The sequence below is a fragment of the Lynx canadensis genome, chromosome C1 (genome assembly GCF_007474595.2).
Source record: "Lynx canadensis isolate LIC74 chromosome C1, mLynCan4.pri.v2, whole genome shotgun sequence".
NCBI classification, from domain to species: Eukaryota; Metazoa; Chordata; class Mammalia; order Carnivora; family Felidae; genus Lynx; species Lynx canadensis.
The window spans coordinates 158,309,515-158,323,962 of NC_044310.1; the positions used below are offsets into that span (position 1 = coordinate 158,309,515).

Consider the following 14,448-nt stretch of genomic DNA (forward strand, 5'->3'; position numbering starts at 1 on the left):
GCCCCGTGTCAGGCTCCGCAATGACAGTGCAGAGCCTGCTTAGGATTCTGTCTCTGTCTCTGTCTCTCTGTTTTTCCTCTCCATGTGTGCATGTGTTCTCTCTCACTCTGTCTCTAACATTAAAAACAAAACAAAACAAAACAAAAAACCCCCCACATCGAACGGACTATGCTGTATGAGGGAATGTCTGACCAGAGAACATTCCCATGGGTACTTGGGGGGCTGCTGGTACATTGCTTACAGGGTTTCTTCGCAGAGGCAGAGAAACTGTGCCTCACTTGTATTTGCAATGTCCTTCTTCAGTCTTCTTGCCAAGCTTATTCTCTGCTACCAACTTCTTCAAGGACAGGCTGGGTTGAAGCAAAGGGTTCCATTTCATGCCACCTGTCCGTGATGAACTTTGTAGTATCCAGCCCTATGTAATCAAGCTCAAATGGGCCCATGGAGTAACCAGCTCCTAGCTTCATGCAGTGTTGATATCTTCCTTTGGATGCAATTACTCATTCATGCAGCCTGACTGCTTCCATGAGGTATGGCACTAGGAGACAGTTCACAGTAAACTCAGATGTGTTTCTTACAAGAAACCGGATGGTTTTCCAGGGCTTTGCTGAAGTCTGTCAGAGATTCAGGTGTATTCTGGTCGGTCAGTGGTGTTTTAATGACCTCCACAAGCTTTATCAAGGGCACTAGGTTGAGAAATGGAGTCCAGCGAATCAGTCCTGTCGTATGGTGGCATTGGCTATGTTTGTAGACTGCAGAGAGGAAGTGTTGCTGGCAAAGATTGTACGTTCAGAGGCAAACTTGTTCAAACCTCTTGAAGAAGTCATTCTTCATCTTAAATTCTCCAGAATGGCCTCTACCACCAAGTCCATGCTGTGGACTATGGATGCTGCATCCATGCTGGTTGATATGTTGCTCAGGGTCTTCTCCACAAATTCATCACCCGCCTTGGGGTTTTATGCAGACTTCTTCTCTGCCACTTTCCTAAGGCTTTCCTCAATCTCATTTCTAGATTTTGCCAGCATGTCCTCTGTCTGGTCCACCAACACCGTTGTGGCCAGTTACTGCAGCAACCTGGGTGATGTCAGTGCCCATCATCTTGCTGCCAGTAACCAACATGTAGTTGATGATGATTTTCTTCACGGAGGGCTGAGGTAGCGGATGAGGAGCACACAGAGTGCACAAATTGCCGGGTTATGAAAACCATGCTGCTGAGATGAAGGCAAAGGTGGGAACCGTGACAAGACCCACCAAAGCTTTTTTTCCGCTCATTTGCTTTGAACACTAAAAGTTTTAGTAAATTTTGCTAGACGGGATTTATAGAAACGGGATCTATATACATTTCCGTGTATACGTAACAAACATTTCTGAATGTACTTTCCAACAATGAATTAGTAAAGTGAACTTTTCCCAGTCTCAATTGAAAAAGATTTTTGTGTTATCAAATTTTCCACACATACACAAAGATAAAGACGAGAACATTGAACCTCCGTGTATACCCATCACTGGACTCAACATTACCAAGATTTTGTCACATTTGCTTCATTTGTCATCTTTCTGTTTTTTCTGAAATATTTTGAAGGAAATCCAAATATTGTCATCTTACCCCTGACATGCTTCAGTATTACCTTTTTTTTAATGTGATTTTGAGGAGATAGCGAGGATGAGAGAGAGCGAGAGAATGCTAGTGGGGGAGGGGCAGAGAGAGAGAGAGAGAGAGAGAGAGACAAAGGAGCCCAACAGAGGATCCAAAGCAGGCTCAGCGCTGACAGCAGAGAGCCCAATGTGGGGCTCGAACTTGCAAACCATGAGACCGTGACCTGAGCCAAAGTTTGATGCTCAACCAACTGAGCCACCCAGGCGCCCCCAGTATTTATATTTAAAAAATTCAAATAATTCCTTTCTTTTAAGCATTTTTTAGCTTTTTAGTACAGAAAATTTCAAACATATATAAAGGCAATGCACATAATGAACCCAACTACTATGATCTTTTATTTGAAAAAAGCTCCTTCAGTGACATTTTTTATTTAAAGACCAATTAAAACTACATTCATTTGACTTGGTGCCTTAAATATGTGAATGGAATACTTACTGGCTTTGATATTGGCCCACATTCTATTTAATGAGCACAACATAATGAAACCTCATGTATCCATCTCCCAGTTTCAACAACTAACAACTTCTAGTTGGTCTTTGGCATACTCCCACCTAATTCAGTTCACCCCACTGTGTTATTTTGAAGCAAGTCTCATATATATAGCATTTTATCTGTAAGTATTTCTATAGATATATCTCGAACACAGACTTCCTTTTCCCATGATAACTGCATGATGCTTACTGTCCTACCTACATAAAATAATTCCTTAGTATCACCAAATATCCATGCATATTTTCCTACATAATCACAATGCTGTTATCACACCTAATAAAATTATCTAATGAACTAATGAAACTGTTATGTTACCCAGTTCATAATTAGATCTCCCTGATTGTTTAAAAAATACCTTTGTAAAGTTGGTTTTGTTAGGATTGGTTCATGTATTATGTTTATTGGATTTCTAAAGCTTTTTCAAACCTAGAGTGGTCCTTCTACCTTCTTTCTCCTCTTGCACGGACAGGTTGCATAAATTAAATCCATTGTCCTATATAATGGTCTACATTCATGATTTGTCTATTTGTTTTTAGGGGTGTTTTTAACTTTTTCCTTAACCCCATACTTCTTATAAATGGAAGTGAGCTCTAGAGACTAGGTGTCAAGTTCAGCTTGTTTGGTAAGAACTCTTCCTAAATGGTGCTGTGTGCTTCATAAGAATCACAGTGTTTGAATTTTTTTTTTAATTTCTTGTTATGCAAAGATTGATAGGATGTTATCATCTAACTTCTTGTTATGCAAAGATTGATAAGGATGTTATCATCTAAATGGAAAATTTCCCCTTAAGCTTTTCTTTATAATGGCTCCATTCATATGTCAGTTATTTCACTAGATATCACAAAAGGTTATTTTCTAGTTACTCATTTTTATTAAAAAAATTTTTTTAACGTTTATTTATTTTTGAGACAGAGAGAGACAGAGCATGAACAGGGGAGGAGCAGAGAGAGAGGGAGACACAGAATCTGAAACAGGCTCCAGGCTCTGAGCTGTCAGCACAGAGCCCGACGCGGGGCTTGAACTCACGGACCGTGAGATCATGACTGGAGCCGAAGTCGGACACTTAACCGACCAAGCCACCCAGGCGCCCCAACTCATTTTTTATTTTAATATAATTCATTGCTTTGGTTATTAGAGAACTTGAGCATCTTTTCATTTGTTTATTGGCCATTCAGCAGGGTTTTTTTTTTGGTGAATTGTTCATGACCTTGGCTGCTTTTTCTATTGAATTGTTTTCTTTTCTTACTGTTTTTTTTTTTTTTTTAAATTTTTTTTTTTTCAACGTTTATTTATTTTTGGGACAGAGAGAGACAGAGCATGAACGGGGGAGGGGCAGAGAGAGAGGGAGACACAGAATCGGAAACAGGCTCCAGGCTCTGAGCCATCAGCCCAGAGCCAGACGCGGGGCTCGAACTCACGGACCGCGAGATCGTGACCTGGCTGAAGTCGGACGCTCAACCGACTGCGCCACCCAGGCGCCCCTTCTTACTGTTTTTAAGAGTTCTTAATCAAAGATACTAATCTTTAGTGTGTTTTGCCTCTTGTAAATATGTTTTTTTAATTTGTAATTTGTCTTCTGTATAGAAGTTATTGATTTATGTAGTTAATTTTTATCTTACATTTATGGCTTTTGGCTTAAACTTGGTTAGCTTTCTGTACTTGAGGTAATGTAGGCGGAATAGTTTATTTTTTTCCTCATAACTTTTTTCACTTTAGATGTGTATGAAATATATTTTGTATGTAGTGTAAGATAAGAATAACACTTCCTGCATATATAAGTAATCAATTGTCCTAAAGCATTGTTGAATGTCTTCTCCCTACCACATTGAATTGAAATGCCGTATTTGTTATATTAAATTCACAGGTTTACATGGTCTGTTTCTATACTCCATTGTGGTCCTTTGATGATATTTTATTACTACAGTTTTTTGTTTTTCTTTTTTTAATGCTTATTTATTTTTGAGAGACAGAGCATGTGTTGGGGAGGGGCAGAGAGAGGGAAACACAGAATCCGAAGCAGGCTCCAGGCTCCAAGCTGTCAGCGCAGAGCCCGACGCGGGGCTCGAACCCGTGAACCATGAGATCATGACCTGGAGTCGGACGCTCAACCCACTAAGCCACCCAGGCACCCCATTATTACCACAGATTTTTAATTATAATAGCTTTGTAGTATGTTTTAAGGTTTAAATCACTATCATTAATCATATTTCTCCCCAGTTTTACAGATTTTTTCCTATACATTTACTCCTCCATTTAAACTTCAGAATTAGTGGTTAATCCCATTGTGATTTAACTGTAATGGTATCAAGCTTGGTGGCACTGATTTAAAAAAATAATAAAATTAGGGTGCCTGGTTTAAGTGGTTAAACATCTGACTTCAGCTCAGGTCATGATCTCGCAGTTCCTGAATTTGAACCCCACATCGGGCTGTCTGCTGTCAGCACAGAGGGTCCTATGGATCTTCTGTCTGCCCCTCCCCACCTCTCCCCCGCTTGTGGGTGCATGTACTCTTTCTCTCTCAAAACTAAACATTTTAAAATATTTTTTTTAATTATTTTTTCCATTTGAGAATGTAGTTTTTCTCTATTTAGATCTTTTATGCTTTTCAGGTGAGATAGTTTTTGCATTCTTTCTAATAAGTTTGTTTCTAGATATTTTATATGTTAGTGTGGTTATTCTGTATTGTCACAAAATACCGTATTTGTGATCATTTGATTGTGAATACAGACAGTTTGCTTCATTTTTGTTCAAGTATATCAATCAGATTTTAAAATAAGTATAAACAAGATTAGAAGGAATGTATATACTCAAGTGTACTATATTAATTTTTCAAATAAACTAAGTATTTCTATCACTTATGTATTCATTAATACAATAAATTAGAAATAATTAAGGAATAGAAAATGCAAATTCTTAGGAAATGATGTTTCTTCTTAATGGTTTTATAAAGAGTGGAAGTAACAAAGTAGTATGTAAAAGTAATAAATTGCAGTTAAAAATATTAAATCCTGTAATGAGATTTTCTTTTTATATTCTAGTTGGAACCTAGCGAGTATAGTCTTTTATTAGGAGGAAATCCCCCTCAGCCACATTTTTGATTAAAGACTCATTTACAGTCTTTTAACATGGTACCTTGATAAGAATCATATTGGCCTGCATTCTGTTTATGGATGTTGTAAATATAGTGATAATATGTTTCTGGCAGATTAGATATAACTGTTAATTTTTTTTCTTTTTCATATTACAGGTTTTGCAAAAGGCATCAAATTAAATCAAGTTCAAATATTCCCTGTGTCCCCAAAGACTTACTGATGATGTCTGAATTTGTTCTTCCAAGATTTATTTTTTGTCTTATTCAGTACTTAAGAGAAGGCTATAATGAACCAGGTATGTTTAGTCTACTCTTTGTTAGTAGTCTTTTTAAGTTTCCAATTAACAGAATTTAGTATGAATAATGAGGTGAATTTTTTTCAGATATTTTTTTTGTTTACCGTGTTTTATGACAAGACTATGAAATACAGATGCTAAATAAAAACATACTTTAGTATATACATCAATTATATAACCTAACAGATACCTTATAATCTTACAGCCTTTTAGTAGGCACAGTTTAGAACTTTCTGTTCCTGGGATCATAGATATGTTGAATCAAACTTAGTTGGCCTTTTGCGGATGAGGAAATGATCATTTTATGGGGTTAAAGTGACTTTACGATTATATTGTGCTATAAAAGAATTAAGAAGTCCTGGAAATGTGTGACTTTAACTTAGATTTTTAGAAGATAAACTACTTTTTCACCAGTTCTCTTTCTCTCTTTTTTTTGTAGATGTCTATATATTTTTATTCACCTCCATATATAACAACTTATGAGAGAAATTGCTCACTCCCATCTTACAGGTAGAATGTATGGGTGTAAGCATCGTGATAGTATTGAAAAGAAAAAAGAAACATGTAGATATTCTTCTTGCTTTTTAAGATTTAGTCACAATCTTGATTAATATACTTTACTAAATATTTTGGATTTGGATATTATCTGTTAAAGTCGTCAGTCTGACCTTGTAAATTACAGATCTCAATTAGTGTGGTAATTTACCTTTCTGATAATACTTGTATTTTTATCATTTAAGGGACTACATCTTGAATTACTTTTAGAGGTTTTAAATTATGTATTTACCATAAATAATCTTAAATCCAGTTTGCAACTATGGCACACATTTTAATCTTCTATCCCCCATCATTGGAGTGTGAAGAAATACTTAGCATCTTCATCATTTCTAAAATACCATGTTATTCTCATTGTGAGCAAACACTTATACTACTGTATTTCTACATTTTAAACAAAATCTACAATCCTTTCCTTTGTTAACTACTTCCACCCCTCTCAGAGCATATGTCTTAAAATATAGGAAGAAATATTACTTTGATTTAGCCTCAAACTACCCTGTCTTTGGAATGAAGGACCTGGAGGCCAGCTGGTTATTGAACTTGCCTTTTGTGCTATTTCTCATATACTAGTTAATAGAGTTTTTGGGAATTTACATTTTGTATTATGAATGTCCTATTTTAGAAGAGTAATAGGTAGAAATCATTTATTATGAGAACTTTAAACCTTACCATTAGATCAGGGAGCAATTCACACAAAAGTACATTATGTTTATTTTTTCCTTTAGTTACCTTTAGCAGTTATAAAAGGTAGATGACCTAGGTACATAGCTTTGATAATTATTTGCTATTTATTTGCTATTTAATTTGATAATTATTTGTTTTGCAAATATGAATGGAAGCACTTTTTTGTCTTCAGATGAGCTTCATGAACTTAGGTTCATGAAGATTTCCTTTCTGTATTACGACTTGTGCTCAGCATTCATTTCTTCTTGCTGTGCCAGAAAAATTACTACATTGCTTTGTGTAGAGATCACTGTTTAAAATTAAAGAAAGGACTTGAAATCATCTAGTCCACCGTAAGAAACTCAGAGATCTTGTTGTTTGACAGATGCCTTGAGTTCCATTTCTCATTTCACTCTACAATCCTCAGACCAGTGTCAGAGCTCATCTAGAGCCTTTGCAAATGTGAATTAAATATCTGCTGTGTTACTGCATAAGTCATCGGGGAGGATGTGAAGATGAATAATATACAGTATTAGTAATCCACTGAGAAAGTAAGGTTTTTTAGTTTTGGGTCTCAGGAGTCAAGAGTTACCTAAAATTCCATTCACAGATCATCTTTGAGCTGGGTCGTGAGTTCCTTGGGGGGTAGAAACTAGGTTTTATTTAGTTTTGCTTCTCAGTGCCTATCATGTAGTAGGTACTGAATAAATGTTGAATGAAATTGATATCCCCTTTCCTGGACACACAGGCCCCCCCATTAGCTCCCTTATGATGCGTCTTCTTTGCCAATTTTATCTGAGCTCTAAATCTCATTATTTATTTCTTCCTTTAAGACTCAGTTTCTCTGAAAAATCACTTTTTTTTCCCCTCCTAAATATTCTTTTTCAGTTGCTGTACAACTTTCTTCTCTCTTCCTCCAGCTCTACTATACATATCTTGTCTGGTATCTTAAAACTATTTTAGTAAAAACATTCATGTTTATGAAAACAGTTATTTTTCATTTTGCTTGCTTTGACCTCCAGCTAACATGAGTTTGTATTTTTAGAATATGATAGAGGATGGGTTATTTGCTACACAGGTTTAAATTTAGAGCTGACATAATTTTGTTCTAATATTCTTACACTACTCTCAATATTATTTGGTTTCAAAATGTCTTGTTTTATTTTAGAGAATGATCTTACTTTTTCTTAAACACTAATTTTGAAATAATGTTATGATACATTATATATTGGAAGTATAGGACCCTCAAATTGAATCCCTTTTAAACCACATTAAATGCTTAATATCTTATGAAGTCATCTCTTTTCCCCATTTACCTTTTCTCAGAGAATTGAATTCCTGAGCAAGTCTACCCTAGGCTGGGCTCTGGGTGGATAACTACCTTCTAAACTGAGTTCTTATATTAATTTTTTGATTATAAAATACTCTTACCCAAGTTGCTGTAATTTGAAAAGAATAAAATATTGTGATTCTTAGCAAAATATCTTAAAGGAAGTTAATTATATGTTTTTACAGCAGCCGATGTACCATCAGAAAAAGACCTTAACAAAGTTCTTCAGCTTTTGGAACCTCAAATTTCCTTTTTAGAAGATCTAACTAAAATGGGAGGAGCGATGCGGTCTGTTCTTACTCAGGTTTTGACAAACCAACAAAACTACAAAGATCTGACTTCTGGTAAGTAAAATGTTAGAATAGAAGAAAGAATTTATTTATGTTACTGTAATCATAAGAAATTGCGTATTTTCAAACTTAAATGTAAAATGTGGATTTTTCCCCCATAGAATGCTAAAGCTGGGCGTTATTAACTTGGAGTTAGCACTAGAACCCAGGTCTTTTCTAAGTTTTGGTGTGACATACTCATAATTGTACTCCACCTCCCCTTCTGCAAACAGTAACAAAACTACTTCTGTGTCTTCATTTTTGGTATTCTGTACTTTTGGGTTATATTGCATAGAATTTTATAATAATGTAGAGTTTAAGTTAAAAACTTGGAATTGCTGACTATGGTTTGTACATGATATATACTATTATATAAATAGTACAACAAATATTCAAAAAAATTTTTTTAACATTATTCGTTTTGAGAGACAGCAAGAACAGAGCATGAGTGGGGGAGGGGCAGAGAGAGGGAGACAAAATCCAAAGCAGGCTCCAGGCTCCGAGCTGTCAGCACAGAGCCTGACTCAGGGTTCGAACTCATTGACCACAAGATCATGACCCAAGCTAAGTCAGACACTCAATTGACTGAGCCACAAGGTGCCCCAGTACAACAAATATTTTAAATAGCATTATTTTTGCTGGCTTATGAAAACATGCTTTGAAAATTGTTTCTTTAGAGTGTGAAATTTTCATATGTATTGTAAACCATACGTTCTTCAGAGGTTGTCTTATCTGATATGTTTACTTTTTCAACAAATACTTATTAAGCACCTACTATGTACTTGGTTTGGAGGTAAGTACTGGAGCTTGGAGCAGGGAATTTAAGTAGTAAACCAGGTAATCCTATCCCTGCCCTTATAAAGCTTAAGGACTGGTGAGTGAGATGGCATTAACAATTATATTAATACAGTATAGAAGGGAGACTTGATTTCACTGATGGGGAATGTGGGATGCTTCACTGAGGAAGTGATATTTAAAGTAAAACCTAATGGTTGAGAGAAAGTCATTTAGCTAGAGGGTGAGGGGGAATTGGGTGATAATGGGATGGAATTATATTCAAGGTGGAAGACATCCTCTGCTTCTGAGTGCTGGGCTAGCTCTTATGTCATAAACAACATAAAACTAGAAAAAATGTGAGGAAGCTGTTATTAGGCATTGTACAAAAGGCAGTATAAGACTATAAACCTTTGAGAGAAAGGAAAACATGAGACGAACTCCACGATTGCTTTGAATATCTGTCGGGGGATAACTTCCTGACTAGTACAGCAAGCTGGCATTGAAGCAGAGTGTGGTTGTCCAAGTGAGCCAAGGAGGCAGAGATCACAGGTTAGGACAGTGGAAGCAGTTGGAAACTGGAATCTTTGGGGTAGAATACCAAGAGGTATTAGGGCAGATGAATGAGGGAGCCCTGAAGGTGGTTGGCTGAGGACGGAGATCCACCTGTACAGTATGAGACTGCCTCAGGCTTACTAGAGAGTCACTATAGAGTGACTGCTATCGGGTTAAAAGCAGAATAGTGACATTAGTGGTTAGGCAGTTTTGGGAGACATTGGCGTTTCAGCCCAACCAGACTGGAGAGACCTTGTTAATACCCCAGGTATCTAGCTGAGACACCTTAGAGTAAGGTCTACCCTAGGTCAGATTTAATGAAGCCTGAAACCCTGGCAGATTCTGCAGTGGAGACAGAATTTAGAGATTATTCCTGTCACTTAAAAAAAATTTTTTTTTTTTTTTTTAAATTTTTTTTTTCAACGTTTATTTATTTTTGGGACAGAGAGAGACAGAGCATGAACGGGGGAGGGGCAGAGAGAGAGGGAGACACAGAATCAGAAGCAGGCTCCAGGCTCTGAGCCATCAGCCCAGAGCCTGACGCGGGGCTCGAACTCACGGACCGCGAGATCATGACCTGGCTGAAGTCGGACGCTTAACCGACTGCGCCACCCAGGCGCCCCAAAAAAAAATTTTTTTTAATGTTCATTTATTTTTGAGAGAGAGAGGGAGACACACAAACCGAAACAGATTCCAGGCTCTGAGCTGTCAGCACAGAGCCGACAGGGCTCGAACTCACAAATCGCGAGATCATGACCTGAACTGAAGTCGGACGCCCAACCTACTGAGCCACCCAGGTGCTCTGTCACTTTAGAGGGCCTTTTGAGAACCTTAGGCTTTCTACAGACCTGCCCTTCACAAATTTTAAAACCAAACCTTCATGAGTTTGTGATCAGGCTATTAATTGAGTAGTCCGCTAAATTAAAATTGATACTCTTCAAAGGAAGATAATAGAATTCAGAATCTTCTATAATATGTCCTTAGAATGTCCAGTATACAATAAAAACTACTAAACATGCAAGAAAATAAGTTGTGCACTATAACCAAGAAATAGGGCAGTCAATAGAAATTGATCTTGAAATGGTCCAGATGTTGTATTTAGCAGATAAAGACATTGAAGCATCTATTGTCAATACATTCAATAAATTAAAGGAAAATCTATTTAGATAACTAAAAGTAAATATGCTGTTAATGAGTGAAGAGATCAGGAATCTTAGCAAAGAAAAATAAAAAGAAATTCTAGAACTGAAAATTAGTGTTGAGTGCAGTAATTGAGAAAATTTACTGGATAGATTTAGCAGCAGATTGGAGAGGGTAGAAGAAAGACTTAGTAAATTCGAAGACAGATTAATAGATCATTCTATCTAGAGAACAGAGAGAAAACACAACAGAGTCTTAGGGACCTGTTAGACTAAACTGGATCTAACGTGCCTATAATTGGAATCCCAGGAGGACAGGAGAGTATGAATGTGGCAGAAAAAAACATTAGAAAAAATCCTGACTAAAATTTCCCTAATTGGATGTAAAACATTGACTTACAGATCCAAGATGCTTAATAAACCTCAAATAAGATAAATATAAAGACTATCAGTCACCCCTGGACACCTCCTAGATTCCATGTTGAAATATTTGTGGATGAGAATGAGCTTACTTTTTTAAAAAGGACTAAAAAAAGGTCTAGTGTTGAAATTAAATGAAAGTAGGGTGATAGTGACACCAATAAGGCTACCACATCAGGTTAGATCCATGGCTCTCATAGGCCATGTGATATTTTATGTGATATCCTGAATGTGTTGGGAATTCATGGAAATATATATATATTTTAAATGTTTATTTTTGAGAGAAAGAGTGGGGGAGGGGCAGAGAAAGAGGATGACTGAGGATCTGAAGCAGGCTCTGTCAGCGCAGAGTACAATACGGGGCTCAAACCCACAAACTGGGAGACCATGACCTGAGCTGAAGTCAGACACTTAACCAACTGAGCCACCCAGGCACCCCAAGCATGGAAATATTCTAAGCTTAAGAGTGACATGATCAGATACGTGTTTTGAAAGGATGATTTGCTGTTTTGCCAAAATAGATGGGAAGGGGCAAGAACAGAAAAGCTCTGCTATAGTAGCCTAGAGTAAAGATGATGGTAGCTTGTATTTGAGTTTTGGTGATAAAGCTGGAGAGAGATAAATTATACCTGGTGGTCTGTTACTCTTCAACCTTACGCAGAAACTCAACTGTTGTGAAAGAAAGCAGCAAGTTGTTCTTAATCATTGTAAGAATGTATACCTTAGGAAAGATTTATGGTAATTGCCTTCTTTTGTTTCCACAATTCCTTTTTAATTATTTATTGAAATTAAAAAACAACACAACAGAAATGCTTGAGTGATTTTTAGTGATGGAAATCACATTAAATTTTGATCAAGAAGTTTAAAATTTGCAGTCTAGCTTCACTGCTTATCACCGCTTGCTTACTCACTGGCTATGTTACCTTTGTAAGCCTCAGCTTCTTCACTTTTAAAAATGGTGATTATACATTCATTTTTCTCAGGCTTGTTGTGAAGGTTGGTAAAATACATTTTGTTATTTAAAAAGTATTACAGTATTAAAAAGTATTACACCTGGATGGCTCAGTCAGTTAAGCGTCCAACTCTTGATCTTGGCTCAGGTCATGATCTCGGCTCAGGTCATGATCTCGGCTCAGGTCATGATCTCGGCTCAGGTCATGATCTCACAGTTTTGTGGGTTTGAGCCCTGTGTTGGGCTCTGCACTGGCAGCATGGAGCTTGTTTGGGATTTTCTCTCTGCCCCTCCCCTGTGGCATGTGTGTACATGCCCATGCCCTTTCTCAAAAATAAGTAAACTTAAAGTATTACAAAAATTTCATCCATCATGATTGAGAGAAATACATGGCTTTTATTACTCAGGAGACATGTAGTCATTTCTCATATAGGACGCTTAGAAGGTCTTTATTTTTTTTTTAATTTTTTTAATGTTATTTATATTTGAGAGAGAGAGACAGATCAGGGGAAGGGCAGAGAGAAAGACCAAGAAGACAATCTGAACCAGGCACCAGGCTCTGAGCTATCAGCACAAAGCCCAATGCGGGCTCGAACTCACAAGCCTTGAGATCATGACCTGAGCCGAAATCAGATGCTTAACTGACTGAGCTACCCAGGTGCCCCAAAGGTCTTTATTCTTTATAAACTAAATGTAATTGTTTGTGTTACACTAAATGTAATTGTTTTTAATATTGGACTTGAACTGAAGGATAGATGTATTCCTGTCTGTTTTAATAAGTGCTAGAGTGTTTTTTTGTTTTTTGTTTGTTTGTTTGTTTTGTTTTTTGTCTTTTTTTAAACCAGCCCAGAGAGACATTTAAAAAACTAAACTAGGGGCTCCTGGGTGGCTCAGTCGGTTAAGCATCCCACTTCGGCTCAGGTCATGATCTTGTGGTTCATGGGTTCGAGCCCTCTTTTGGGCTCTGTGCTGACAGCTCAGAGACTGCAGCCTGCTTCAGATTCTGTGTCTCCCTTTCTCTCTTCCCCTCCCCTGCTCATGCTTTGTCTCTCTCTCTCTCTCTCTCCCAAAAATAAATTAAAAAATATTTTTTAAACCAAAACAAGAAAACCCAAAACTGTTCTGGGGCACTTGGGTTCAAGCCCCACATCGAGCTCTGTGCTGTCAGCACAGACCCCGCTTCAGATCTTCTGTCCCTGTCTTGCGCGCGTGCTCTCTCTCTCAAAAATAAATAAATCTTAAAAAAAAAAAACAAAAAAAAAACCCAAACCAAAACTGTCCTATTGCAATTATTCAGGCTAGCAAGGAAAGAAAATAGAGAAAAGCTCAACAAGTATTAAGTTCATTTATGTATTTTTATAATCAAGAGATTGAGGTCTTAATTTAAGATATGTAATTTGCCTAAGAGGTGTCCAATGCCATGGTATTTTGGCTTTCAGACAGCGAATAATCTTTTTCTTTTATTTTTATTTTTTAATTTTTTTATTAAAAAATTTTTTTTTAACGTTTATTTATTTTTGAGACAGAGAGAGACAGAGCATGAACGGGGGAGGGTCAGAGAGAGAGAGAGAGAGAGAGAGAGAGAGGGAGACACAGAATCTGAAACAGGCTCCAGGCTCTGAGCTGTCAGGACAGAGCCCGACGCGGGGCTTGAACTCACAAACTGCGAGATCATGACCTTAGCCGAAGTGGGACGCTTAACCGACTGAGCCACCCAGGCGCCCCAATCTTTTTCTTTTAAAGAACTCTCGGGGCGCCTGGGTGGCGCAGTCGGTTGGGCGTCCGACTTCAGCCAGGTCACGATCTCGCGGTCCGTGAGTTCGAGCCCCGCGTCAGGCTCTGGGCTGATGGCTCAGAGCCTGGAGCCTGTTTCCGATTCTGTGTCTCCCTCTCTCTCTGCCCCTCCCCCGTTCATGCTCTGTCTCTCTCTGTCCCAAAAATAAATAAACGTTGAAAAAAAAAATTAAAAAAAAAAATAAAGAACTCTCAAAATAAATGTTTTTCTTTTACTGTTATTCCATACTCCATAAATATATTAAAAAACAAAACAAAAATTGGCAATAATTAATAAGCCGCAATGCTAAAGTGAAAGTTCCAGGATTATGTAATTCTAGAACTTAAGGTTTTCAGTATTACTTGGAATAAATTAATTTTAACTGATACTTCTATAGAAATTATACTTTTAATTCTTG

The 14,448-nt window shown here is 37.3% G+C and overlaps 1 protein-coding gene and 1 pseudogene across 5 annotated transcripts in view; one reads left to right on the forward strand and one right to left on the reverse strand.

Moving 5' to 3' along the window:
• The window catches only part of UBR3 (ubiquitin protein ligase E3 component n-recognin 3), a 240,156-nt gene that overhangs the window by 31,807 nt on the left and 193,901 nt on the right, over positions 1–14,448 (forward strand). For all 5 annotated transcript variants that reach the window (XM_030327918.1, XM_030327919.1, XM_030327920.1 and 2 more), the window contains exons 2-3: positions 5,397–5,536; positions 8,273–8,431. In XM_030327918.1, coding sequence (XP_030183778.1) covers positions 5,397–5,536; positions 8,273–8,431 — 299 coding nt within the window. The remainder of the gene's footprint in view (positions 1–5,396; positions 5,537–8,272; positions 8,432–14,448) is intronic.
• On the reverse strand, positions 275–1,207 carry LOC115522241 (annotated as a pseudogene).